Genomic DNA, 26652 nt, shown 5'->3' on the forward strand with positions numbered 1-26652 from the left:
CTTCTTTTTAGCCATTAATCGTTTTGTCAATGAAACTCAATCGCCACTTAACCACGAGTAGAGGGAATCCATGAAACATCTGCCTATGTGCGTGAATCCGCCACAGTGCCTCACCATACGTGTGGTGTTGACATGAATACTGTTAAACATTATTATTATTATTTATTCGGCCATTTCATAAAGAACAATAACAATAATTGTAATTGCTAATAAGAGTTTAGTAATAGGAAAAACAAAATAAAAAAATATGTTGAACCGAACTACATAAAGGCTAAATATGCTAAATAATGGCAACTAAAGCACTGGTCCTAAATGAAGATGACTGACATAAGGTTTGGATACAACAAGAAACATGTGAAGAATAGATGAGAGAGTAGGGTAGATTGGGAAAGGACAGGAAACAGGGTGGGGGAGGGAAGAGCAGGGAACTAGGGACAGAGACAACCCATTTCAAGCTGGCCAGGATTAATAAAAGAGTACTTAAACCCTGTGACTCTAAAGTCTGTCAATCCAAAAATTCACAAATACTTGAAAGCCATTGCCGCTGTGTGTTGCAAACAAATTCTGAGTGATGCACACATCGCTTTACCACCCAAAATAACCAGTGGTATAGAATACAGAACGTTGTAGCAGCCAGCCATTTCGACCCTAGAGTATTTTTCTGGAGCCTTTGAGGTAGACTAGGTTAGCAGTCTGTACTCAACATAAGTAGCTTAATGCTTGACAGACAAAACATGAACATACCTGCAGCACAAATGGCTTCATGTGTAGAACATACAGCTGCCGACAGACGTACTGAAAAATTCAAAAGACAAACAGTTAGTTATCCACTGTAAGTCCTCCTAAAAACTACAAGCATTGCCAATTAGAGTTTCTTATAAGTTCCCCATTTTAACTTTACTTCTTTCAAAAATATTTAAACAATAGTTTTATCTTTAATTTTAATACTAAAAATCCACCTGCAATTACTGCCACTTACTGGCACTTCTTGTAAGTTCTCCATTTAAACATAAAATATGTAAAAAAAATTGTTTAATCTTTAATTTCAATAACAAATTTTACTGTGAAATGCTTAAGATCTTGACTGAGAGTACAATGTGTTTTACTATTCAGCTGTTCATACAAATGTCAGGACTTTTTTTTCTTGAATTGTCAGTTTGTTGTGTCTTTTCTTGTGTTTTTTTTCCAGCTTTGTTTTGTTGCTATTTCTTTATTGTTTTGTACGGTCTATTTCTCGATAATATCTGTTACTCTTTTGAATTTTTTTTTTGGGTGCACTCTATAATAATAATTTTAATAATAATAAGAGCATTTATAAATATATTCAGTACATTTATTTCAATGCTGTCATACAAAACAATAATACAATAGCGTATATTTATGTCAAAGTTAAAACAAACAATATAGTATGAGGTAGGTGCACAATACTTCAAAAAATAAATAAGCAGTAATTTAAAGACAACATTTAGGTGTAAGGTTAAGCAATTTTAACAGTGCATAGAGACCATTTGTTTTTTTGTGCTTCATAAATGTTTTGTACTTTATTATGTTGAGCATCCTACCTCTATAGCTCTTCTAACCAATCGATTGTTGCTATGATAGTTGTAGACTCTCAGGATAGTTGGCATTATGTACTGAAACCTGCATCAATAGAAAGAGAGATGTTTATTTGGTTTGCGGAAACACCATGTGTGTATCTACTTACCAGGTAGAGTTTGTTCTTAGAGAACTGTCTTGCTTAATTCTACTACCGCAGAGTAGATTGTTCGGGTGTTCGGGAGACTTCTCAGTTCTAAAAAGAACTGTCCCATGTTCAACTCTGCTCAACTCACTTGCGAATATCGCTGCGAAAGGAGGGTTGCGACGTCAAATTCACGTCAAATTCGCTTCGCATTCGCATGAAGTATGAACCGGGCTTAATGGATTGGTCTTTTGTAGACACAAAAAGGGAACATCAACTACACCTATTCAAGAAAGCTCCTGTCCTCCCTTTGTTTAGCACATGTAGTTGGAGCAATTCCAACACCAACATCTTTGTTGTTTCAAAGTTTCAAATCTTACTTATCTTTGTTGTTGTTTTGTTTTGGGTCACTTTTTCTTTAAACACCCTCAACATCTTTGCCGGTCATTTGTTTAAGGTAATTTTTTTTAAACTCTCTTCAAATCCTTGCCACTGTTTCTTTTTGGTCATTTTTCTTTTAACTCTCTTCACATATTTTGTTTTCAGTCACTTGTTATCAACCCTCTCCTTTAGTCTAGTCAATCTGTGGTTTGACCTCGACAAAATTGCAACACAAATTATTTTTTTTGCAATGGTCTTTTTAAACCCTCCAAAACAACATATCAAAAAAGTAGAAAAAAGTAAAGTAAGCAGGGGAAATATGCATAATTTGCATAAATTTAAAAAACTGCAGTTTTCGCCTCTATTTTCACTGATGTATGTATGCATACGCCCAGATAGTAGTAAAATTGATATAATTTTCAAATAAAAATCGTTCTTACCAGAATAAGGTTACCAGCCAAACTGGCCACATCACAAGTACAAATTGTGACTGTAGTATCCTGCTCAATTCTTCAAATTAAAAAAACAGCTCTATGAAATTGGGCCAATATTCTTACCCTTTCGTTGCAAACATCTGCTTGAAATGGCGCGAGATGTTAATGAAGGACGCTAAGCACAGACGCAGGATGGAGATGTCCTCGCAGTGAAGCAACAGACAACCATTCAAGACATTCAGGAAGAGTTGGATGTCCCCGCTCCAGGAGAAGTCAGACGACATGTTCAAGAAAGTCACTGCAGTAAACTGAAGGAGGACACAAGGAGTATATAAGATCATGAATATGATGTAACACCCTTTTTATTTGACTGATTTTTCATTCCAGATGAATATACTTTTTTTATTTAATGTTTTTAAGAGTTTAATCGTTTTTGTATAAATTATTTGCAATTTTGTATTTATATTGCCAAATAAATAACAACAATAATAATCATTAAAAATAAATTAATAAACCACGAGGGAAACTGACTGGGTAAATTATAAATGATTTGGGTTGAACAAAGATTTTTTTTCTACTAGAGCGGGATTTGAAACAACAACCTCCGGCATGTTAAAGGAACACGTTGCCTTGGATCGGTCGAGTTGGTCTTTGAAAAGCGTTTTTGTAACCGTTTGTTATAAAATGCATATGGTTAGAAAGATGTTTTAAAAGTAGAATACAACGATCCACACAAATTTGCCTCGAAATTGCGTGGTATTCCTTTTACTTTGCGAACTAACACGGTCGGCCATTAATGGGAGTCAAAAATTTGACTCCCATAAATGGCCGACCGTGTTTGTCGACGAGGTAAAAGGAAACCACGCAATTTTGAGTGATATTTGTGTGGATCATTATATTCTACTTTGAATAAATATCTTTCTAATCATATGCATTTTATAACAAACGGTTACAAATGCTTTTCAAAGACCAACTCGACCGATCCAAGGCAACGTGTTCCTTTAATCCGAAAGGGTGTTGGTTCAAATCCCGCTCCAGTCATTTTTTAAAAACTTTTTTTTCCTGCCAAAATCAAGATCATTAGAAAACAGACAATCAACGTTCAAATGTGTTTGTTTGCTTGTTTACACAATGTTACTTGCAAGTAAAATAATTCATTTGGTTTATCTTGAGGCGAACTATTTACAAATTGACTAGAGTGGGATTTGAACTGCATAGTTCCATGATTTAGCCCTATGACGGTTGTCTCACTACTTGGTCATTATCTTTGTTTGGGGCTAGTTAGTTAGCTCAGTCTTTTGCTTTTAATTGTTATGAACTTGAAAATGAGAATTTCTAAGAGAATGAATGCAACAAACAAAAACTGTTCCATCTTTCAATTTATACACAAACAGGTCTTACCTTAACCCACATGTATTTGTGCACGACGTCTAGACCGAAGAGTTCCTAAAAAAAATAACAAATCCAAATATAAAAGAGACAATGATAGCTGTAGAGACAATGATAGTTATGTTTGTAAACCACAAGGCATACGATCACCAACCAACAAATCTAAGATGAGCAGAGGAAGATGTCCCTAATTTTGACATTGTCATTAAAACAGACGTCTGCCAACTACATACCACAAGGCATGTATGGTAATAGCAGCTTGACTTTTCCTATATCACTACTTATTTATATGGAAGGGTTTGCGGTAGCACCATGTAATGACTATCTCTAATGAGTTGGGGTGGTTCTTTCTCCAGAAGACGATCAGAGCATACTGATCGAAACGCCGAGTTGAAACCAACGGTTCTTTTCAGAACCACCCCAAGTCATTTAGAGATAGTCGTTACATGGTGTTACCGCAAATCTTTCCATATCGTATTTCCACCATGCAAAGTTTAAAATCCTACTTACTTATTTATAAAAAATATAGACGGAGTTGACCTACATGTACATCTATTTCATCCGACATCAACATTTGTAACAAACTGGTAGCGCCATTTTGAGAGTCACTTTCCCTGTAAGTAATACTGTACATTTTTGCTTTCCAGAAAATTGATAAGCAATATTTCATTTGGCCCCAGGTCTTTTTACTATATGAGTACACTACCCCATGTTGCTTTACCTTGCCCTGCTTGGGTATGGTGTAGAGCATGAACTCAGCATCCAGAGATTTGCGAGGGAAGGACGGAAGCCTTATCAACTCATCGTGAAGAAAGGTGATGTGGGAACTCATCTAAACAGATAGAAATTAGAATACAATAATGACAACAATTTGGTAGGGAATCTAACCAATTACAAGGGCTTGCCTGCACGTACATGTATACATGGTGTAATAGCTTTCAAAGACTATTCAGGCTATTCAATCATTTTGTTTAAAAGATTTGACTGAGGGCCCCCCTAAAAAAAAAAAACAGAAAACAGAATAAAGTAGGAAGAGGAAGAATTTCCCACAAATGAAATAATAATAATAATAATGTACATTTATAGGGCGCACATATCCATTAAAAATGCTCAAGGTGCCAACAAGAAAGTCATGATAAAAGCAACTCCCATCGGATGAGTTTTTAGCTGTTTCTTAAATGTTGTAATGCTGGTGCATGACCTAATGGGTGGTTGTAAAGAGTTCCAGAGAGGGGGGGGGGGCTGCTGCAGCAAAGGATCTATCCCCCCATGATCTTCTCGATCTTAACTCTACCAGTTTCATATCTGACGATGATTGGAAGAATGTCATGCCTGGGCCCCGAGCATAATTCCTCACGACGTAGGAGAGAACCAACCCACAACTCTACTCACATGGCCCTAGACGGGAATCGAACCAGGGCCACAGTGGTGAGAGATTGGCAATTGATAAATGATAACAATGATAAAATATAATGAACAGCTAGCTGCAGCTCTTAGCTTAAATGGATGCAAAACTTACCAAAGGAGCCGGGGTGCTCTGCAAAGTGGCTAGAGCAAAATACACACGGCCAAGCTCAGCAATCTTCAGTGTGAAGGCCTACAGAATAATACAGAATAATACAGTTATGGATTATTAGAACTACCTTAAAGGGTGTATGTACTTTTTGTAGGACAAAAAGCACAATGTCCATAGAATTACACTAAACTTACACAGTTTGAAGATAATGATAGTAGAAAGCTTCCCTGAAAATATTACTTGCTGAGGTGCTGTAGTTTTTGAGAAATGAGTAAAACAATGTCATGAAAATAATTTTCGTCTCGGTGATCATGAAACGAAAATTATTTTAGCATGTAAAAATGTGTTTTCATGACATTGTTGCACTCATTTCTCAAAAACTACAGCACCTCAATAACTAATATTTTAAGGTATGCTTTCTACTATCATTATCTTCAAACGCTGTAAGTTTAATGCAAATCTGTGGACATTGTGTTTTGTGTTACAAAAAGTACCCAAATCCTTTAACAGTGTCTCAGGGTCTTACACCGTTTTAAAATTTGTTTTTTTTTATGAGGTATCGCCCAACTCACAAGACTGGATGGTCACTTCAAGGTGAGGGCTACACTGGGCTGTCAACCCAAATCAACTGCCACCAGGGGCACGTTGCCACCAGGGGCACGTTGCCACCAGGGGCACGTTGCCACCAGGGGCACGTTGCCACCAGGGGCACGTTGCCACCTACTTCTGGGGGCTGAAAGAGGGTTTCCCCCTTCACAGTGCATAAGTGCATAAGGATGTAGGCATGGGTATCATCCACTAGGAGCCTGGCTGGTAGAGCAGAATGCACTACCTTCCCACACCTTTTTCGTGGACAGAGCTGTAAATGTCACTTGACATATTTGTAAATGGTTTGCAGTGTAAATTATACAAAACGCAGGATTGGAAAAGTGTACAAAATGTCGACTTCATTGAAGTCACAAGAACTCAGTACAACCATTGTGGCAACATAAATGACCAACACAGGTCAAACTTGGACAGAGCTTTAACGAGACACTCATTATTCTGGAGGGTGCAGTACCTGTCTCTGCTGACTTCACTCGAAAAATCGGGGTCCGAAGAAAGCCACTTCAGCTTCTTTTTGTTTGTTCTACAGAGCCTTAACAAGACAACAAGGTTCTGGATAGTACATGTAGATGCTAAAATCCTTCCAAAATGACCCATATAGGTCAAACTCAGACAGAGCCTTAAGAATATCTCATTGTTCTGGAGGGTATTTACCTATCTCTGCAGATGCTCTAAACCTGATCCATACAAGTCAAACTCGGAAAGAGCCTCTATAATCAACTTCAATGTTCTCAAGGGTACATACCTGTCTCTGTAGATGCTCCAAACCTTCCATTTGGTCCATCTTCTTCAGGATTAGCTCAGGGCACTGTGATCGCTTGTAGGCGTAAAAATCTCGAACGTACGACTTCACATCCAACATTTGGTCTGCGGTAGTGAGATTCAATAATTCATTATGTTAGTAACTTACTGCTGCTGAATGATAATGTTTATAAAATGTATCCTACTTAAAGGCACTGGACACGTTTGGTAATTGCCAAAGACCAGTATTCTCACTTGGTGTATCCCAACATGCTTAAAATAACAAACCTGTAAAAAAAATTCATTGAAGTTGCAAGAAAATAATGAAAGAAAAAACACCCTTGTTGCACAAATTCCTTTGCTTTCAGATGCATAATAAAAGACTTCTTTGGGTGCGACATTACTTCTTTCTCAAAAAACTATGTTACTTCAGAGGGAGTCATTTCTCACAACGTTTTATACTATCAACGGCTCTCCATTGCTTGTTACCAAGTAATGTTTTATGCTAATAATTGTTTTGAGTAATTACCAATAGTGTCCAGTGCCTTAAATTTAATTACCCAACTAATCAAGCATCTGTAAAACACACTTACTAGTCTTCTTATCCACAAGGAAGTGGGAGCAGTGGTCCTGGATAGGAATGTTGAAGAACTCCAGACAGTCTTGGTGGATCTCCTCAAACTGCATATCCTGAATGATGAAAAAAAGGTTGCAGAATGATAAAATAGTTTGCAGAATGATAATAAGGTACAGAATGATAAAAAGGTTACAGAATGATTAAAGGTCACAGAATAATACAAATTACGCAGAATTATAAGAGAGGTTGCAAAATTATTCAAAGTTTCAGATTTAAAAAAGAAGAGAAGTATGCCTATCAGAATGATAAGAAGTTGCTAGAGAAAAGTATGAGAGTACAGAATGATACAAAATGTCTGATTAGTAAAGGATGAACTGCAGAATGATGAAATAGATTGTTGAATAATTATAATAACAGGTTGCAGAACAACAAAAGAGGTCGGAGAATGATTAAGAAGGTTGCATAATGATAAAGGTGTAGTGCGAGTCTTTCAACTGCAGAGTCAAATAAAATGAGCCTACCTCACTGATGGGAAGCTGAGTAGGGATGTCCGTTTCATTGGGTCCGTGTACAATCAGTTTCTGTGTAGAAGTAGAAAACCAAACATGTTATTATGATCTAACTCTTTAGAGACAATAGCTCAGAGAGGCTGAATATTTGACCAACTTTTGCTCAAACAATGGGGTCAAAGAAAAGGTTTGGGACCGGATTGACATTTGTCCAATGTTTCCTGGGTAAACATAGAATCTGCAACTTAGATAAATTCAATACCAAATGGGAGCCTTTTTTTGTGGTTTGTACTAACTGAATAATAATAATAATAATAATAATAATAATAATAATAATAATAATAATAATAATAATAATAATAATAATAATAATAATAATGCTAATTACATTCACGCATGAGACAGACCCTGTTGGTTGGCAAACACCATAGAGTTGTGCACTAAGCAGACGCGCAGTCGCGTGTGCGTCACGCACCCATTAGCCGTGTACAGAACAGCGCGATGTTCCCTCATTTTGCCAACCAAAACGTTAGTGCGCACGCGCTATGTGCAATTTACATAATTTCATGGGAAGGGTCTATTATGAGACCTTCATAAAGTTCCTGTTTTGCCGTTTGCCATTTCTCTTTACGCATCGATCTATAAGTAGTTGGTTTTACCAGTAGTTTTTGTAGTTTTGTATATTAAAGTTGCTTGGAAAAACTCCTCCTCCAGGGAATAACAAAAAATAAACCTACAACTAAAAAACAAAAGCATGTATTTATGTTTCTTATTAATTTTCCTGACATTTTACCTGAAAATAGCTGCGCAAAAAGAGTAGCAATGTCTGGGTGCATGGTGATCATTATAGAGAAGTGAAAGGGTAAAACATTCTCATTAAAGCCAGTGGACACTATTGGTAATTGTCAAAGACTAGCCTTCACAGTTGGTGTATCTCAACATATGCATAACATTTTAATTTAACTAATTTAATTTAACATAACTAACCTGTGAAAATTTTAGCTCAATCGGTCATCAAAGTTGCGAGATAATAATGAAAGAAAAAAACACCCTTGTCAAACGAAGATGTGTGCGTTTCGATGGTTGATTTCGAGACCTCAAGTTCTAAATCTGAGGTCTCGAAATCAAATTCAAGGAAAATTACTTCTTTCTCGAAAACTATGGCACTTCAGAGGGAGTTGTTTCTCACAATGTTTTATACCATCAACCTCTCCCCATTACTCGTCACCAAGAAAGGTTTCATGCTAATAATTATTTTGAGTAATTACCAATAGTGTCCACTGCCTTTAAAACAAAGCTAGAACTCTTGCCTGTTGCTTTATCAGAGCTAGGAAACAAAATACTAAAAAATTACTAACCTTTGCACATGGTACATTAGCACTGATCAGGATGGTGGGCTGTAGAAGGTAAAAGAATATGCATAGTTCATTTGGCAGAAAGAAAAAAAAATGGGTTAACTTCAGATAAAGGTCTGGAATTTCTCATCCAATTTATAGAACAAAACCCAACTTAAAAGCAATAATAAATATGATAAAAGTTTTAGAAACAGCAATGTTACTCCGTTTTTAATGTTTTTAAAACAAGCAAAGAGTTGATCTGCTTAATAAATTGTTTCTCTGGTTTTTGTTGTCCTTTTCACTAGTTTTGCTAGTTTTTCTTAATTTTAACTTTTTGTTCTTGTTCAATGACTAGTGGCTTACTTCCCCCTTATTTAGTTTGTAAAGTGTAAAAATGTCATAATTTAGTCTTTGCGCTGTGAGGACAGTATCTATCTATCTACATATCTATTTATCTATGCCGAAGCCACTTACATCACACTGTTCTTTCTTGAGAGTCTGTTTGAGGTCCTTGAAGGAGATGCCAGACACGAAGGGGATGATGTGCCAAAGGACGGTCAGGGTGTTGGCTATGGCCTCGTTGGCTCCTTCATGGGGCGCTCGGCAGTGGTATACAATAAAACCAAGCTGCAGTGATGGACAGAAAATACTCAAGTTATTTAAAGTTTCGGAATGACCTGAAACAAAAGTTTTCTATTTTGAACCTTAAATTTGTCATGAGTTAGACATTTTGTGTCTTGAGAGCTATGACCTCGTTGGCTCATTCATGGGGTGCTCGGCAGTGGTATACAATAAAACCAAGCTGCGGTCATGGACAGAAAATACTCAAGTTATTTCAAGTTTTGGAATGACCTTAAAAAAAAGTTTTCTATTTTGAACCTAAAATTGTTTATGAGTTAGACATTTTGTGTCTTGAGAGCTATGACCTCGTTGGCTCCTTCATGGGGCGCTCGGCGCTCATGGACAGAAAAGAGTCAAGTTATTTTCAAGTTCGGGAAGTTACCTGAAACCAAAAATTTCTATTTTGAACCTAAAGTTTGTCATGTTTGCCCCTTCATGGGGCGCTCGGCAGTGGTACACAATAAACCTAAGCTGGTTTCACAGAGAGAAAATATTCAAATTATTTAAAGTTTGGGAAATTACCTGACAAAAAATATATATATATTTTGAACATAAAATTGTTGCTTGTCAAGCTGGTGACAAGGGGAGAAAAAATTCAAGTTGTTTAAAAGTTCAGGAAATTATCTGAAACACAAATTCTATATTTTGACCCTAAAACTGTTTATGAGTTAGACATTTTGTGTCTCCAATAAAGTTCAATTGTTTTTTTGTCAGTTTGTAAAAAAGACTTAAGGAAGATGATCTAGGACTATCAATCAAGTTACACTTGTTTCTATGAGCGCACACTCTTCCAATCACTCCAATGTGTTGATAACTCACCAGGTAGTTGAAGAGACAGTGGGCAGTCTGGGCTGGTAGTTCTCCAAAATGAGATACCATCTTCTTCATCAGAAGAATGAGATCCTCCTATAGACAACAAACAAATGGGAAATGGAGACTTGATAAATTTAACTTTAAAATACTTAAAATCAGTGGACACTATCGGTAATTGTCAAAGACTAGTCTTCACAGTTGGTGTATCTCAACATATGCATAAAATAACAAACCTCTGAAAATTTGAGCTCAATCGGTCATTGAACTTGCCAGATAATAATAATATTTAAAAAAAACACCCTTGTCACATGAAGTTGTGTGCGTTTAGATGGTTGATTTTGAGACCTCAAGTTGTAAATCTGAGGTCTCAAAATCAAATTTGTGTAAAATTACTTCTTTCTCGGAAAACTATGGCACTTCAGAGGGAGCCGCTTCTCACAATGTTTTATACCATCAACCTCTCCCCATTACTCGTTACCAAGAAAGGTTTTATGCTAATAATTATTTTGAGTAATTACCAATAGTGTCCACTGCCTTTAAAGGCACTGGACACTATAGGTAGCTACTCAAGTGTAACCACATACTGATATGAAATATGCACTGAATACTTTGTGTTTTCAGGATTCCTGCGGGGGAAATCCATAGATATACTAGTCAGGTGGGATTCGAACCCACAACCCAGTATTCTAGAGTAGATGTCCTACCACTAAGGTTATCATTGACTTTGAATAAAACATTGTGAGAAATGGCTCCCTCTGAAGTAATGTAGTTTTTAAGAGGTAATTTCGCACTCAAATAATAGTTGCTTCTTGCAACTTTGATGACCAACTGAGTCCAAATTGCCACAGATTTGTTATTTTATGCATATGTTGGGACACATCAAGTGAAAACACTGGTCTTTGAAAATTACCAAAGGTGTCCAGTGTCTTAAACCTACCTGCTTGTCTTTGGCTGTGATCTTCTCCAAGATGTAACGACAGATTAGAGCAGGCTCTTCCACAAGACATGCCCATAGGACCTTCTCTGCGACCTCACACACTGAGGAAAAATGATTGCAGGAGATAATATAAGATTTGGGGTTCGTTGATTAAAGAAGAGTTGACTAGAGCGAGACTCGAACCAACGTCTTCCGGATTAACGTGCCGGTGCTCTACCAATTGTGCTCTAGCCCCATGATGGCGGTTTCCTGATACATGTAGCTTAGTTGGTAGATATAGGGTTAGATAGCTTAGTTGGTAGAGCGCCTGCACGTTAATCTGGAGGTCATTTGTTTAAGTCCCACTCTAGCCAATTTTTCTTTGTTCAACCCCAATCATTTAAAAGTTACCCAGTCAATTGCCTTGTGGCTGATACGAGATACATTGTGCTATAGGAATGGTACCAGAAACTGATGAACAAACCTGAACTGCGAAAAAAAAAATTTAAAACCTAAGGCCAATGTCACAAAGAGATATTCACTACTCAAAAGAGATATTCACATGGTTTTACCGCAAACCTCTTCTAGTTCTACTTCCACCACGAAAAGTTTCAAATCCTACTTGAGAAAGTACATGGTGGCAGCTAATTTGGGTGGACAGTCCAAGTCAGTTTAATATAGCCCTCACCTTGAATCGGCCATTTGCCCTTTTGAGGTATGGAGGACGCTATAGTATTGCACTGTTTGGTTCGAGTATCTACATACAAGTTTACCCAGACCTAATAGTATAATGCGAAAGAAGACATACCAAGCATTCTAATGATGTATGATGAAGGTGTGTAGGGTGGGTCCATTGAACTCCTTAAATACCCCTCTTTTGAAATGTTCACCACTTGCCTATAGTGCTTTGTCCACCCTACCTCAAAAATGGCTTATTCGTGGCCTTGTGATGTTTGGCAACTTCTCATGAAGGAAAAAAAAATAAAACAATTTTTTTCTTCTTCTTCAAAAAATCAAAATTAATACACAAAATAAGTGGACTCACCTGCAACGCCTTCTTTATTGACTTCAGAATCATCCAGCAGCGCCACCAAATGAACAATGGTGGTACAAATACAGGACGGGAAGAACACTCCAAAGGTAGGTGGACTGTGATGAGTACGCTCAGTCACCAATCCCTCATCATCACCTAATTAATATTCAGAGAAGGTCAAAGGTCACAGACGGCCAACATGGCCGCTTGGATGTTGTACAACCTTTAATATTTTGTGATTTGAGGGTCAAAGGTTTTTCGTTTTTGTTTTTGTCTCTGAAAATGAGTCATTGTACGAATTTGTCTCCTGGAAAAAAAATTGACAGCAAAAAATAACAGAACGGGAGACCAAAAAAACCAAAACGATACAGCCACAGACTTTTTTCTGTTCAGATTTATTTTGTCAAGAAACGGTTTCACATGTCCAGGACTTTACGGTGACAGTTGGACATCAACAACGATTTTTTTTCAAACACAGAACTCGTGAGTCTCACCAAAATTGAATGGAACGTAACTTCATAGAAAAACGACACAATTTTTTAAATTCAAACAGAACGTTTTAGAACAGAAACGAAGCAATGTTTTTATGGGATTGTTAATGGGAGAATTTAAAACACAAGTGCTACCAAAGTTCCTAAAAATGGAACCTTAAAATTAAAAGAAAAGAAAATGATTAAAAAAAAAAATGGAAAAATGGTGATGATTGTGATGAATCGGAACAAAGAAAGAAACACAATGAGGTGGGAAAGTAATCAACTAAAAATACTGGGTGAAAAAATAAAATGAATTAAACAAAATAATAATAAATGAAAAAAAGCTGATAAAACAAAAAGAACTAAATACACACAGTGAGAAGCCGTTTTTTTTTTTAAGCGGATGTTATACTACAAGAGTTAATTTTTGGGGAATTATAATTTGCTCACAATGGAAAGCCCTGTTAGATTATGGCTGGGGAGGTTTTTTAGGGATTTCACTTCATAACGGTTTTACAATTGTCAAATTTGTATAACTTTTTTTCAGCACAGATGAACCATGCAGATTTACAGGCCACATTTTGGGTAAAAAGCGTTAGTTTACATGAAGCCATTTACAAGTTAGATTTGAATAATGTCTGGTACAATGACTTGATTAGTCACAAGTTACCGCTTTAATTTTGATTCCTCAGGCTACAGAGAGAGTTGCTATGTCACATGACTCGGACCATTTTTATTCATATGACGATGGGAAACATTGGTTTCATTGTGCCTTACACACTCGTTCAGATATGAGTGTTTAGTGTCTCCTTCGTAACTTAGCAAAAAACTTGCATTCGACATACATGTAGCAAATGTCTCTATAGTCAAAGGAATTCCAAATTAGGTGGTAAGTTGTGACTAAGGGGAAACTTGTCACTAAGCTGGAACTTGTAACTAAGCGGTAACTTGTCACTAAGCAGTAACTTGTCACTAAGCAGTAACTTGTCACTAAGCTGGAACTTGTAACTAAGCGGTAACTTATGTCACTAAGCAGTTACTTGTCACTATGCAGTAACTTGTAGCTAAGCAGTAACTTGTGACTAAGCAGTAACTTGTCACTAAGCTGGAACTTGTAACTAAGCGGCAACTTATGTCACTAAGCAGTTACTTGTCACTAAGCAGTAACTTGTGACTTTAAGCAGTAACTTGTGACTTTTAGCAGTCACTTGTCACTAAACAGTAACTTGTGACTTTTAGCAGTCACTTGTCACTAAGCTGTAACTTGTGACTTTTAGCAGTCACTTGTCACTAAGCTGTAACTTGTGACTTTTAGCAGTAACTTGTCACTAAGCTGTAACTTGTGACTAAGCAGTATTTTGTGACTTTTAACAGTCACTTGTCTTTAAGCAGTAACTTGTGACTAAGTGGTGTGACTAAGCAAGTCACTCTAACAGCAGAAATCATTCAAAACTAGTTCACAAATGGCTTATTGTGATTTGTGAGTTTGGATCCAACATGAGGGGAGCCTCAGCTTATTTCAGTCTTTTCTGTTCAGTTATTGTCTGTTCTTGGTTCAAAACGTCTAAACCTCTCCTAAGATGATATGTAAGCTCTGAAAAGATCATTCTTTTCCTTTTTTCGAATTTTGGGCTAAACAAAGAAAAATTTACTAGAGCAGGATTTGAACCAACAACCTCCGCGTTAACATGCCGGCGCTCTACCAACTGAGCTATCTAGCCCTAAGTTGGTGGCCTCCCTATTTTGTCAATATCTCTGTTCGGAGGTGCCAGTCGGTTTTTCTTCTTTCATCAGAATCTAGACAAAATGCTCTAAATGGTTACATGGAAATCTCAAATTGGTCACTGGGTCAATAGTTGTGATCTGTCCATGGTCATTACGCATCATGGTAAATTCCGAGAAGTTTGGGGTTTTGCAAGAGCGAATCTTGTACATGTATATATCCCAAAGCAACTTATATTTTAACAAAAATATCAAAATGTGTTTCAAAAATTTGTGTCTGGATTTAATAATAATACTAAAAAGTTGTGGGGGGAGTGTCTTCCTTTTGCTTTTGAGAAAATATTTAAACTAAGCCCCCCCCCCCCCCCAAACAAAAAACTCTTGGTCAAGCAAAAAAAATAGTTTGAATTTTGACTTTTCTCCTGTCAACTAATATCTATGGGAAGGCAGACAGACCCTTTTAGATGTTTGAATTACATGTAGGTTTATAAACACTTGACTACAGAGTAAAGCCTGAAAAAACTAAATCAAATTTAAAAAACAATTTTAATTTTAGCACTCCTGGTTGATGTTAATGATTTAAAAATCATTAAAATCAACCAGGAGTGCTAAAAGTATGTAATTATGGAAAACTATTGAACTGAAATAAGTGCTGAGTTCAGGAATGATAAAGAGAAAATTGTAAAAAAAAAAATGGATAAGGAAAAATTCAACCAATGAGAAGTTTAACAGAATGCAGGAAAAACTAAGGCTGAGGTGAAGTTGGATATAGAAAGTTCTGATTAAAAGGACAAAATAAACAAAAGTAAGATTTTCCACAAAATTGAACTTGGAGAAAATTTCATTAAGTTGGTTGAATATATTGTTTGTTCATTATTTTGTAGCATAACGTATTTTTTTTTTTTTAAGAATCAATACCTTTTTGTATTATGATCAATATAGTTAGGGACACAGTTTCCATAGTCAGAGAGATTTTTAAGTATGGACATGTAAACATTAGTTAGTTTCAGGGAACTTTCTGCAGAAGCAGGGAAAAATTGCAGGGAATGTCATCCAAATTCTAAAAACATTGAACCATGAGCTCTGGTTTTGTTTTACTGGGTCCCTTGCTTTTGCCACGTTGTTGTTAATTGAAGGGCATCTAAGTTAGGGTCGTTGACTTAAGAGCTGTAAATCAAATGTGTTAGTCAGATCTGCCACTAAATAATTACAAAACTGATCATATTTTTTAAGGGGTTACTTTCTACTTAGGTTTAACTAGAAATGAAGCATTTCTACTACGATGTGAAAAGAATCAAAGTAAAGATCTCTGGAAATGGACATGCTTGATGTTATGAGAAAATGCAAGTCTACTTTACGCACATTGGACCTTGTTGAAGCAGGATTTGTTTTTCATCAATCAAGAAAGCAAATGTTGGTATCTAAGGCTACAATTTAATGTTGATATACGGGCAAGACTGGCATAGTCTATGCGATTTAATTTGTATTACTACTTTGACACTACTAGATATTAAATCAACTACGAAATAGTATGAAAGATGACGAGGAAAAACGTTGAGATATTTGGCACGTTCAGAAAAACACTAAAAAAAGGCAGGAAGAGTTGTATAGGAGTAATAAAAGGTGAATCAACAAATATTCAGATATCATTTTGAGTATCAGAAAGCCCCCCTTTATAGTGCTGGTGAAGTTTATTTGTTTGTGAGATGCAAACAAGTTTGTTGAGGACACCGCGTGGATGAGTGATAATTAAAGAAGAACTGTGTCATGCTTGTGCCAGCATTTTAAGTAGTGATACATTTGCATTTGCCTTATTCAAGGTTTTGGATTTATGTGCGCTTTACTCTCCCAATCAATTTTGCTGCTTTGTGTACAGGTGTGGTGATGTGCAGCTTTTAACAGTGCACAGAAAATGAAGTTAAAACATTTGGTATAGACCGTATTGAATATGACGTCACCGTTCAAATATCTGCCCTACAAGATGACGTCTGCGAGCGTGTGGGTGTGTGTGTGCGTGCTTGTGCCGTAGACATCAAACTGGGAACATTATAGCTGCGTGTTTCTTTGATGTTTAGCGTTTAGACGGTCTGACCTACAAGATGGCGACTTTCATAGCAAAAAGGGGGTTTTTCAATACAGTCTATTGTGAGGTCTCTTCAAAGCGTGGAATTTTGTGGTGTGAGATGGCTAACTACAATAAATTTTTAAATAAAAGAGAAATGTTTTCCCGTCGACTAGTTTTCATGGAATGTTTTACCAAAACCAGCGATTGGAATTCTCTGATTTTAAAGACATCATTCTGGTAGGCCACAAACCTGTGTCTTAACCTAAATTTTATTAATTTAAAACAATTTTGATATTTTAATAAATGCAATATTTTGTATCATAGATGAAGTAAATTAAGTTTAACCACATACTGGTATGAGGAGTTGATGAACATAATCAGTGTGTGGAGATACTCATTGAGTACTGAGTAATGTGTTTGGTGGGAATATGTACTCAAAGTGATTGACTGAACTTAGGGTGTGATAAATGTATTTGAACAAAGACTGAGTGGAATTATCATGTATAATGAGTGGAAGATTGATGTGTATTTAGGTGATTATGTGTGGAGTAAGTTTAGTGTGGAGTAAGTTTAGTGTGGAGTCAGTTTGGTGATGAGTTGATACTGTGTGGATTAACTCACTGGGTGACAGTGGATATAAAAAGTGGTGAGTGGATAAAACTCATGATAACAAAAAGGTGGCGGATTGAGTGTTGAACATGTTGCGAATGAAGTCCAATGATTGTTGAGTGTGTTGCATTACTCAATGTGATATATTGTGTGGATTTACTCACTGGGTGATAGTGGATATAAGAAGTGGTGAGTGGATAAAACTCATGATAACAAAAAGGTGCCTGATTGAGTGTTGAACATGTTGCGGATGAAGTCCAACGATTGTTGAGTGTGTGGCGTTACTCGATGTGATATATGGTGTGGATTTACTCACTGGATGATAGTAGATATAAAAAGTGGTGAGTGGATAAAACTCATGATAACAAAAAGGTGGCTGATTGAGTGTTGAACATGTTGCGAATGAAGTCAAATGATTGTTGAGTGTGTGGCGTTACTCGATGTGATATATTGTGTGGATTTACTCACTGGATGATAGTAGATATAAAAAGTGGTGAGTGGATAAAACTCATGATAACAAAAAGGTGGCGGATTGAGTGTTGAACATGTTGCGAATGAAGTCCAACGATTGTTGAGTGTGTGGCGTTACTCGATGCGATATATTGTGTGGATTTACTCACTGGATGATAGTAGATATAAAAAGTGGTGAGTGGATAAAACTCATGATAACAAAAAGGTGGCTGATTGAGTGTTGAACATGTTGCGAATGAAGTCCAACGATTGTTGAGTGTGTGGCGTTACTCGATGCGATATATTGTGTGGATTTACTCACTGGATGATAGTAGATGTAAAAAGTGGTGAGTGGATAAAACTCATGACAACAAAAAGGTGGCTGATTGAGTGTTGAACATGTTGCGAATGAAGTCCAACGATTGTTGAGTGTGTGGCGTTACTCGATGCGATATATTGTGTGGATTTACTCATTGGGTGATAGTGGATAGTGGTGAGTGGATAACATGATAACCAACATGTGGATAATTGAGTGTTGGTTGTGAATGGAGTCCACCGGTTATTGAGTGTGTGGTGTTCCTCGGTGGTGGATTTGAGTTACCTGATATGAGTTGAGTATATAGTTGTCGGTTCAATCGTGGTGAGCCTCCACGTCTACCACTCATAAGTGAAATCCCTTCACAGTATGAGCTGTCGGGAGTGAGGCCCAACGACTGCCAAGAGATTTCTGATAAATACCAGTGTGTGATTGGATTAGAAAATTGGTCAGAACAAAAATATTGATTCGGGGTTGAATAAAGAGAACTTTGACATAGGAATAAAAGACTTCTAGCTAGAAGTCTTTTATTATTTTAGTGAGAAACTACCTCTTTCTCAAAAACTACGTTACTTTAGAGGGAGCCATTTACCACAATGTTTTATTCTATCAACAGCTCTCCAATGCTTTTTAGCAAGTCAGTTTTTAAGTTAATATTTGTTTTGAGTAGTAACCAAACGTGTACCTTCCCTTTAAAAACGTATGGTTTGTTAACATTTCCATAAATTGGAAAAAAAAGTTTTGTATTTTTTTTGGTGAAAGATTTAATCTCATTTGAAGAGGTTTTCAAAACTTTGAGTCACTTAAAAGTATGGTAAAACTTTGGCAATGAATCTAAACATAAAATGTGTATTCTTTATCCGAAAGCCTACTTTAATATTATGAAAATGGTAATGGTAGTAAGTATTTTGTCTGGTGTGCAAATAGTAGGAGGGTTAACCCTGCCTTGTGTCTCCAAGTTTTCACACTGATGGAGTGAACTCTTCGACAAGAAAAAATAATGTCACTGAATATCTGGATTGGCAATTTACTTTTGAATCCTCAAATTTGTTGCTTAAATTTATGTTAAAAAATACCTCAGAAAAAGGGAGTTTGTGTTGTTAAATTGAAGCAAAAATTTGTATACCCATGTTTTGTTTCGCTTCTGGCTTAAAGCCATTGGACACTTTCGGTAAACAGTATCGCCAAGGCCAACACTTTGTGTATCACAACTTCTATATAAAATAACAAACCTGTGAAAATTTAGGCTCAATAGGTCATCGGAGTCGGGAGAAAATAACAGGAAAACCCACCCTTGTTTCCGGACGTTTCGCCGTGTCATGACATGTGTTTAAAGTAAATCCGTAATTCTCGATATCGAGAATTGATATTGTTTTAATGTTTTCTCAAAAAGTACAGCATTTCATGGAATAATATTTCAAGAGAAGCCTTTCCCCATTACCTTCTGTAAACCCTGTAAGTTATTTGTAAATCAGTGAACTTTTAATTTTGTTTCTGTACCGAAAGTGTCCAATGGCTTTAACAAATATAGAGATGTGTGTGTTTTTTTACAAAGTACATTTTTTCTTTACCTTATTGTAAGGGACTTTTTGATTTGGATAAGTATAGAAATGAAAAAATTCTATCTATTTGAGTTGAAAAAAGATACTTCATGCAAGGCCCTGTGTTTTGGTACAAGAAGTAAGTACCCATGATCATGCACTCTGTAGGAATCTACAAACAGAAGGGAACAAAAAATGAGGCCAAAGTTTCTAATTTAAAAATATTAAAAAAAATAGGCTGGTGACTCTATGTGATCACCAACTAATCACTACTATGACCATCAGGGAACCAGACAATGATCTCTATAGAAAAGAGAGAAAGTCAAATTGTAATGATGGGGTGTTTAGATTGGTGTAAAAAGAAGCGTTACTATGGCTGCATGGATAAAAACATGACAGGATAGAGCATTGAATGATGATAACAACACATGAATAGTAAATCTGAAATAAGCTGATTACTTAATCAGGATTGGGGAAAGGGGAAGAAGGGATTGGAAAGGGGGAGGGGGTGGGAGGGGCCACAGACAGGCGATTAATGAGAAGGGGGGATCACAAGGGGGGATGTGTTGGAAACAGAAAACACCAACCAAAGGGATACCTGATGCGTTGCCTGTTGAAGCTCCCCCAGACCAGAGTGAAGCCCGACGAATGGATAAATTCCGGCCCCGGTTCAGACCGCATGCTGCGGCCATGGTGGCAGGCGGGGCAACGGACACACGACGCGCTGTCATGGATACGGTCACGGGCATGGGCGTGTCGTCTGAACAGGGCGGATAAAAAATGTGGAAGCAGACGCGAAATGGGCAGCCGGCAGGATAAAGGGGGAGGGGAATGGGGGAAAAAATCATGGGAATGTGGTGTGAATATGAAAATGCATGTTAGTGTGGTAAATATCAGTTAAAAAAGCCACACGACAAAACACAAAATGCAACGTTAAAGAAGCTTGATACGTAGTCAGTTTGGTTTCGTCACTAAACCCGTTTGTGATCTTACTTTATGAAAAGAGGGGGGCGGGGCTAGATTGGATGTAATTATGCTGGGCATGCACTGTCGTCCCCGACACCCCCCTCCTCAATGAGAAGAACGGCTGTGTTAATATTGATCACCCACGCTAATTGGTCAGTTTGATTAATTCATTAATTGATTAATATTAATTAGCCACATTGTGCGAGGTTAGTGATGCACGGCACAATGCATATATTACAAATGCAATGTCATGCCTTATAGCTTGGGATTTTAAACACACTGGAATTGGGAGAAAATGGACAAAAGAGATTGGTGTAAAAGAGTGAAAAATCTGTCATTCACCATTGAACTGTTTGCTAAAAAAAAAAGAGAAAAAGACTAATACAAGTTTATCATACTTTCTTCAGGCATGTACATGTACAGTATTTGGTCCTTGAAAAAAGTATAAACATTTTTATTGTAGGCTCTGATAGACTTTCAGGCTAGTCTATCACAATTTTTCATATTTTTTTTTATAGAGCCCCAAAAATCAGATACCAGACTAAAGCAGGAAAAACATCATGCCCGCTTCTTAATACAAGACTGAATGTCTCAATAAGTTATCTCAGAGGAGTACCTGAGCACTTGTTCGAGGTGGGTTACTTTAGAGTAGTACTTAGCTAAGCACTTGATGGAATGTGGGTTATGAACAAGTAGTACCTACTAAGCACTTAGTTTGAGCCAGTATATCAAACTATGTGGGCTTCATCTTCTTAGAGGAGAGTGAAATAATAGTGTTGCTCTTCCGGGTCAATCATTTCATGATTATGAACAAAACATGGAATGTCTTCTTGAGGTCATCTTGTGGAGTTTGGGCCAACTTTGGTTTATAAAGCGTAAATTTTACTCTGTTGGCTATCAACTCAATTCACCTGAAAACTTCATCACTATATAATCTTAGTTGTGCCGCTTTTGGACTGCGGGTTTATACTGTAGTGCACATTTTAGGCAAACATGGTGAGCGTCAGCCAACATTGAGTGACCTTTGTTCAAGGAGTAAAAAGGAACCAAATTTGGGCAGAGGCGTTCTTGCGCCCTTGTCTGGGCTATGATACCCTTATATGGGCATTGGTACCCTTTTCAAAAAGATCACTCTTTGCCCAATTTCACAAATCTGTTTAACCAGACAACATTGCCCACTCAACATATTTGCTGAGCAAAAATAGGCAGGGATCCTGCATATGTACATAGAATAGAATTTTAGCTGGTAACTCATTTTTCACCAAGTAAGATTTGGTTGTTTAGACTAAGCAAAATCTACCCTAACAGTTGATTTTCTTAAGAAACTCTTAAAATAAAATAATAATAATAATAATAATTTTGGTTCATCCCTCCATGAAAAAAAAATTCAGACCTGTTTTTTTAAAAAGGTTTTTGTTGTTGTAATTATCAACCCCTTTCTATATTTATCAGTTGTTCTTGCTTATTTAATAAAGGAAAAAAAAAAAACAGTTTGGAGACTTTTTTCCTAAACCCAATTTCCACAAAATGACCTCGGCATGATATCAAACAATGGCATTTCCTGTGAAGATGAGTGGGGTGCTATAATGAGTCTGAGAGCTAATCAGAGTTTGGGGGGGGGGGGGAGATATACAAAATATATATTGACACACGCACTGACAACAAGACAACATAACCAGTCATAACTCAATAGTAATGCTATAACGAAGAATACATACTTACACTGAAAAAACAATATAGAACAATGCCCTACAAACATACATATACTCAAGACTAATTTTTTTTTGGTCTCATACACAAACACAAGCTCCTGTTTAAAAACCAAAGAAATGTACACATTTATAATCATCTTATGAACAGTGGAAATAAAATATTGGTCAGTTTTAGGGCCTCTGTTGCCCCTGGTCTCGGCCTTGGGGGCTCCTTAAAAAGTTTCCCATAGACTTTAAGGTTTTCCCAATGGAAGTGTTCATTGTTAGAATTAGAAGAAGACTTTGCCCTGTTCAGAACTGAATTTTGCATATATGAGGATTTTCATGTTATCTCAATGGTGATCAAAATTGTAGGAAAAGATTTCAGTTGACAATAACTGGTCCTTGAGGTGTCACAATGTAAAGAAAGGATTAAAAAGCGTCACTATTAAAAATGATTCCATTTAGTTTCTTCTCTTGTCTGTCTATTGATGAGCATCGTGCACAATCTCTGACCTCACTTGCTCAGTGAGGGGGACAAATACAGACACCCTCTTTTAGGTCAGGGGCACTTTCCCGACTACTATGTCTTTCATTACGCAGGTCAAGTTATTCAAACCATTATTTTTCAGGGAAAATATTTCAACGCAAAAGAGAAAGCTTATTATTAGCCAGTTGTGTCAGAAGAAATGTATAATTTTCGTTTGAAATAGGACACATTCCAGTAAAAAAAATCGAAACAAATCAAATCAAACTCTAAATACTAAAAATAAATCAAAACAATATCAATCATATTTTTTTTTAAACATTAACAAAAATATAAAATAATTGCATAATAAACAGAAGAACATAGATAAGAAATAAAACCAGCAAACAAAATAAATAAAGTCAAAGAGAGGGTGGCTAAAACGTTTTGGGAAAATTTGAAATAGACAATGTAATGTTGGTCCATAAAGATTGATAAAAAAACCTTCTGCAGAGATCAATCCATCTCGTCAGAAGGTTATTTTAAAGACACTGGACACGTTTGGTAATTGTCAAAGACCAGTCTCCTCACTTAGTGTATCTCAACATGTGCATCAAATAATGAACCTGTGAAAGTTTGAGCTCATTTGGTCATCGAAGTTGTGAGATAACTATGAAAGAAAAAACACCCTTGCCACACAAAGTTGTGTGCTTTTAGATGCTTGATTTTGAGACCTCAAATTCTAAATCTGAGGTCTCGAAATCAAATTCAAGAAAAATTACTTCTTTCTCGAAAACTACTTCACTCCAGAGGGAGCCGTTTCTCACAATGTTTTATACTATCAACCTCTCTCCATTACTCGTTACCAAGTAAGGTTTTATGCGAATAACTTTCTTGAGTAATAACCAATAGTGTCCACTGCCTTTAAATACTATAATGCGACTTCATCCTAAGTTATTTCTCTGGTGGTTCTTCTCATTAAAACACAACTATTCGAATCAAGCAGATGTGTCCTTTTCAACCACTTTAATCTTGAGGATCTTTGAGGATAATTTGTTTTCGTCTTCATAATCCATCAATAAATAAAAAAGTCTGGTAAAATTCTACCCAATTTTAAAATGGCGCACAGCATTTAAGAAAAAAAATGTATATCAAAATTTGACCGTAGTTTGTCTTGATTTCTATTTCCATAGGACTATAAAAGAGCATACATTTACATTTTTACATTAACAGAAAGAAAGAAAGAGCATACACTGTCACATGCAATGCTTGTCAGGGGCCAGGCACATCCCCAGGTATTAACAGTTCAACAAAAAAATGCTTTTCATTAATCTGTGCTGCATTTTTTATGCACAGTCATCAAGAGGTGCGAAATAAGTGGGGGAAACTTTAGCTCGGACACTAGGTGGCAGCAGACAGGCCGAGTAATTTTCTGAGCATGCGCTCATTTTTTAGAGCAATGGATTTGACTCGGTTCAAGTCTGACATCACTAAGTGGCCCCTGTAAGTCTCCCATTGGTCAATGGCTGGCACAATCCCAGACAAACGCAGTGCTGTTAACGTGCACCGAGTCAAACTGAGTGGACATTTTACATTTTCATCAGATAAAATTTGTTATAGTAATATAGTTTTATGTGAGTGTGATAAAGGCATTCCCTTCTAAGGCAAAACATATCAAAAATTGTCTATATAAAATGGAGGAGTGTTCTATTTCAAAACAAATCTAAACAAGAAGAATTTACAAAATTTCATATGCATACAATCTACCCGAACCAGAATATTTGTAGGTAAAAGGCTTAAATATTTCCAAAATTTGTCTATAATAACTTATTATATTAAGATTGCTTCATCCAAAAGTTGATTAATCAAGATGTAATGGTCCAGGCTTTGGAACTCTCTCCGGGGGAAATTTTGTATGGTTTGTGGTACACTATGTACGTGAAATATCTAAGAATTGTAGCAGCTCTACTGAAAAGAACCTGTGGCGTAACTATTGGATGTTTCAATCTGTATACTTGGATCGTCTTCAGAAGTAATTTTGTAAGGTCGGTGGTAACACTATGTGCAACTCACTGTTTCAATCAATATGATCTGATCATCTTCGTAGAAAAACATTTATTACATAACGGTGTGCTACCCCTTTATATTTGAGTTGATTTTGAGCCAAAAATACTTATTTTTTGGTATGCGCACCCAATCAAGTAATTGTTGAGATCCTTTCAGGGCAGAACTCACGATCAATGCAATTATTGGAACAGCAAGATGTTTCCATCTCTAAAAATCAAGCTATTAGGCCACATAAAAAAAAAATTTTTGATCGTCCTTTTTTTTTGCTGATGGGGAGGGAGGGAGTTTTTTAAATTTTTTTTTTAAAAGTTTTGTTGACATGCCAAAGTATGAAATCAAGAATAAAGAAATCATCACAATCACTATAAAACAGAGGGTTTGTGTGTTTTTGATGTTTTCAATAGTTTTGTCAAACAAATTTAACTCCTAGATGACATTTCTGTAAACTTTTCCAGACAACTAAGCACATTGTAGCCCAAGTAAATATTTGAAGAATTGTTCTTGCTATGCCAACATGAATAAAAACCTTCTTTAAACATCTTTTCAAACCTGTACATTTTGAAAAAAATATCAGCTGAAAAATCTGGGCAGTAAAAGTATAAAAAGATATCCCGACATGTATTTTATGATTAAAAACAAATATTAAAAAAAAAATTAAAATGGGGTCGGGGGGTTTTGAACGGTCGGGCGGGGATGATCAACAACTTTTTTATTTGATGTGGCCTTATAAGTGACAGGTGTACTCGTCAGTCAAATCAAATTAGATGCGCAGTTTAATATTATTGCAAGAAAAGAAAAAAAAGACACTCATTCCTCTAGGTACTGGTTTCAAGTTTCGTTTATCTATAGTTTTTTTTTAATGGGAAAAAGGGGGAAAAAATTAGCCCAAGACACACTCCAGACAAACATGCGACAGCGCACAGATGCCACAACCACTAAATTCGTTTTGGATCAGGCTTACCTTCGTCGTCTGAGGTGACGTGGTGTGAGGGTTCGTACGCAGCCTGTGTCAGGATGGGCACGTTGGTCATGTGGAAGGTCTCACGAGCCGCTCGCTTCTTCTCCTGCTCGCGGAGCAGCGTCTTCTTGATGTGTTCACGGCGCTGGGTGGTACGGGAGACTGCCACGGCGGCGAAGGAGCGCTGTTGAAAAACAACCGCATGATTGATTAGTAATATGAATTGTAATGGCAGCATTTGCAAGGCTCAGATTCCATTATGCCCGGATCCCACCGAGATTTAGCAATATTTGGCAATATCCAGGTTTCTTACCGGGATCCCGGTTTAGGTCATTCTGAATAACCAAGATTCTGGACGGGATAGTTCACAACCAAGATCCAAGTGGGATTTCTGGCGGGAAAACTCACAACCGAAATTCTTGAGGGATTTTTGTTACTAGATTTTTTTTTAGTTGGAATGTTGGACTTGTTCATATATTGTTTGTAATTTTTTTTTTAATTTCAACCTTCAGGGAGAGTCAAGAGTCAAATTGATGTAAGAGAATGCAAGCGCATGTTTTGAGTAACTGCTGGAAAGACATTCTTATAAATTTTCTTTATTGATTAATTTTGCTCTTTTCAATTAGTTTTCAGAACTCAAATCAAATCACAAAAAGTTCAAGTTACATAATGCACATAATGGTTACTACTAAACAGTAACAACCAGTTACAACCATATGTAAATATCTTTTGGTGGGAGTGCTGGCTTTGAAAGGTTACTTGTGTTTTTAAATC

General features: G+C 36.7%; 1 protein-coding gene across 6 annotated transcripts in view; it reads right to left on the reverse strand.

Moving 5' to 3' along the window:
- The window catches only part of LOC117298266 (protein unc-80 homolog), a 123862-nt gene that overhangs the window by 27555 nt on the left and 69655 nt on the right, over positions 1-26652 (reverse strand). For 5 of the 6 annotated variants that reach the window (XM_033781413.1, XM_033781415.1, XM_033781412.1 and 2 more), the window contains 16 exons: positions 25882-26062; positions 20329-20490; positions 12567-12710; positions 11543-11643; positions 10612-10698; positions 9646-9798; positions 9193-9231; positions 7847-7906; positions 7342-7438; positions 6753-6874; positions 5405-5482; positions 4607-4717; positions 3898-3942; positions 2620-2804; positions 1563-1641; positions 745-795 (listed from right to left, as the gene is read on the reverse strand). In XM_033781413.1, coding sequence (XP_033637304.1) covers positions 745-795; positions 1563-1641; positions 2620-2804; positions 3898-3942; positions 4607-4717; positions 5405-5482; positions 6753-6874; positions 7342-7438; positions 7847-7906; positions 9193-9231; positions 9646-9798; positions 10612-10698; positions 11543-11643; positions 12567-12710; positions 20329-20490; positions 25882-26062 — 1695 coding nt within the window. The remainder of the gene's footprint in view (positions 1-744; positions 796-1562; positions 1642-2619; positions 2805-3897; positions 3943-4606; positions 4718-5404; positions 5483-6752; positions 6875-7341; positions 7439-7846; positions 7907-9192; positions 9232-9645; positions 9799-10611; positions 10699-11542; positions 11644-12566; positions 12711-20328; positions 20491-25881; positions 26063-26652) is intronic. The other variant, XM_033781416.1, reaches the window with a different exon arrangement.

The sequence above is a fragment of the Asterias rubens genome, chromosome 13 (genome assembly GCF_902459465.1).
Source record: "Asterias rubens chromosome 13, eAstRub1.3, whole genome shotgun sequence".
NCBI lineage: Eukaryota > Metazoa > Echinodermata > Asteroidea > Forcipulatida > Asteriidae > Asterias > Asterias rubens.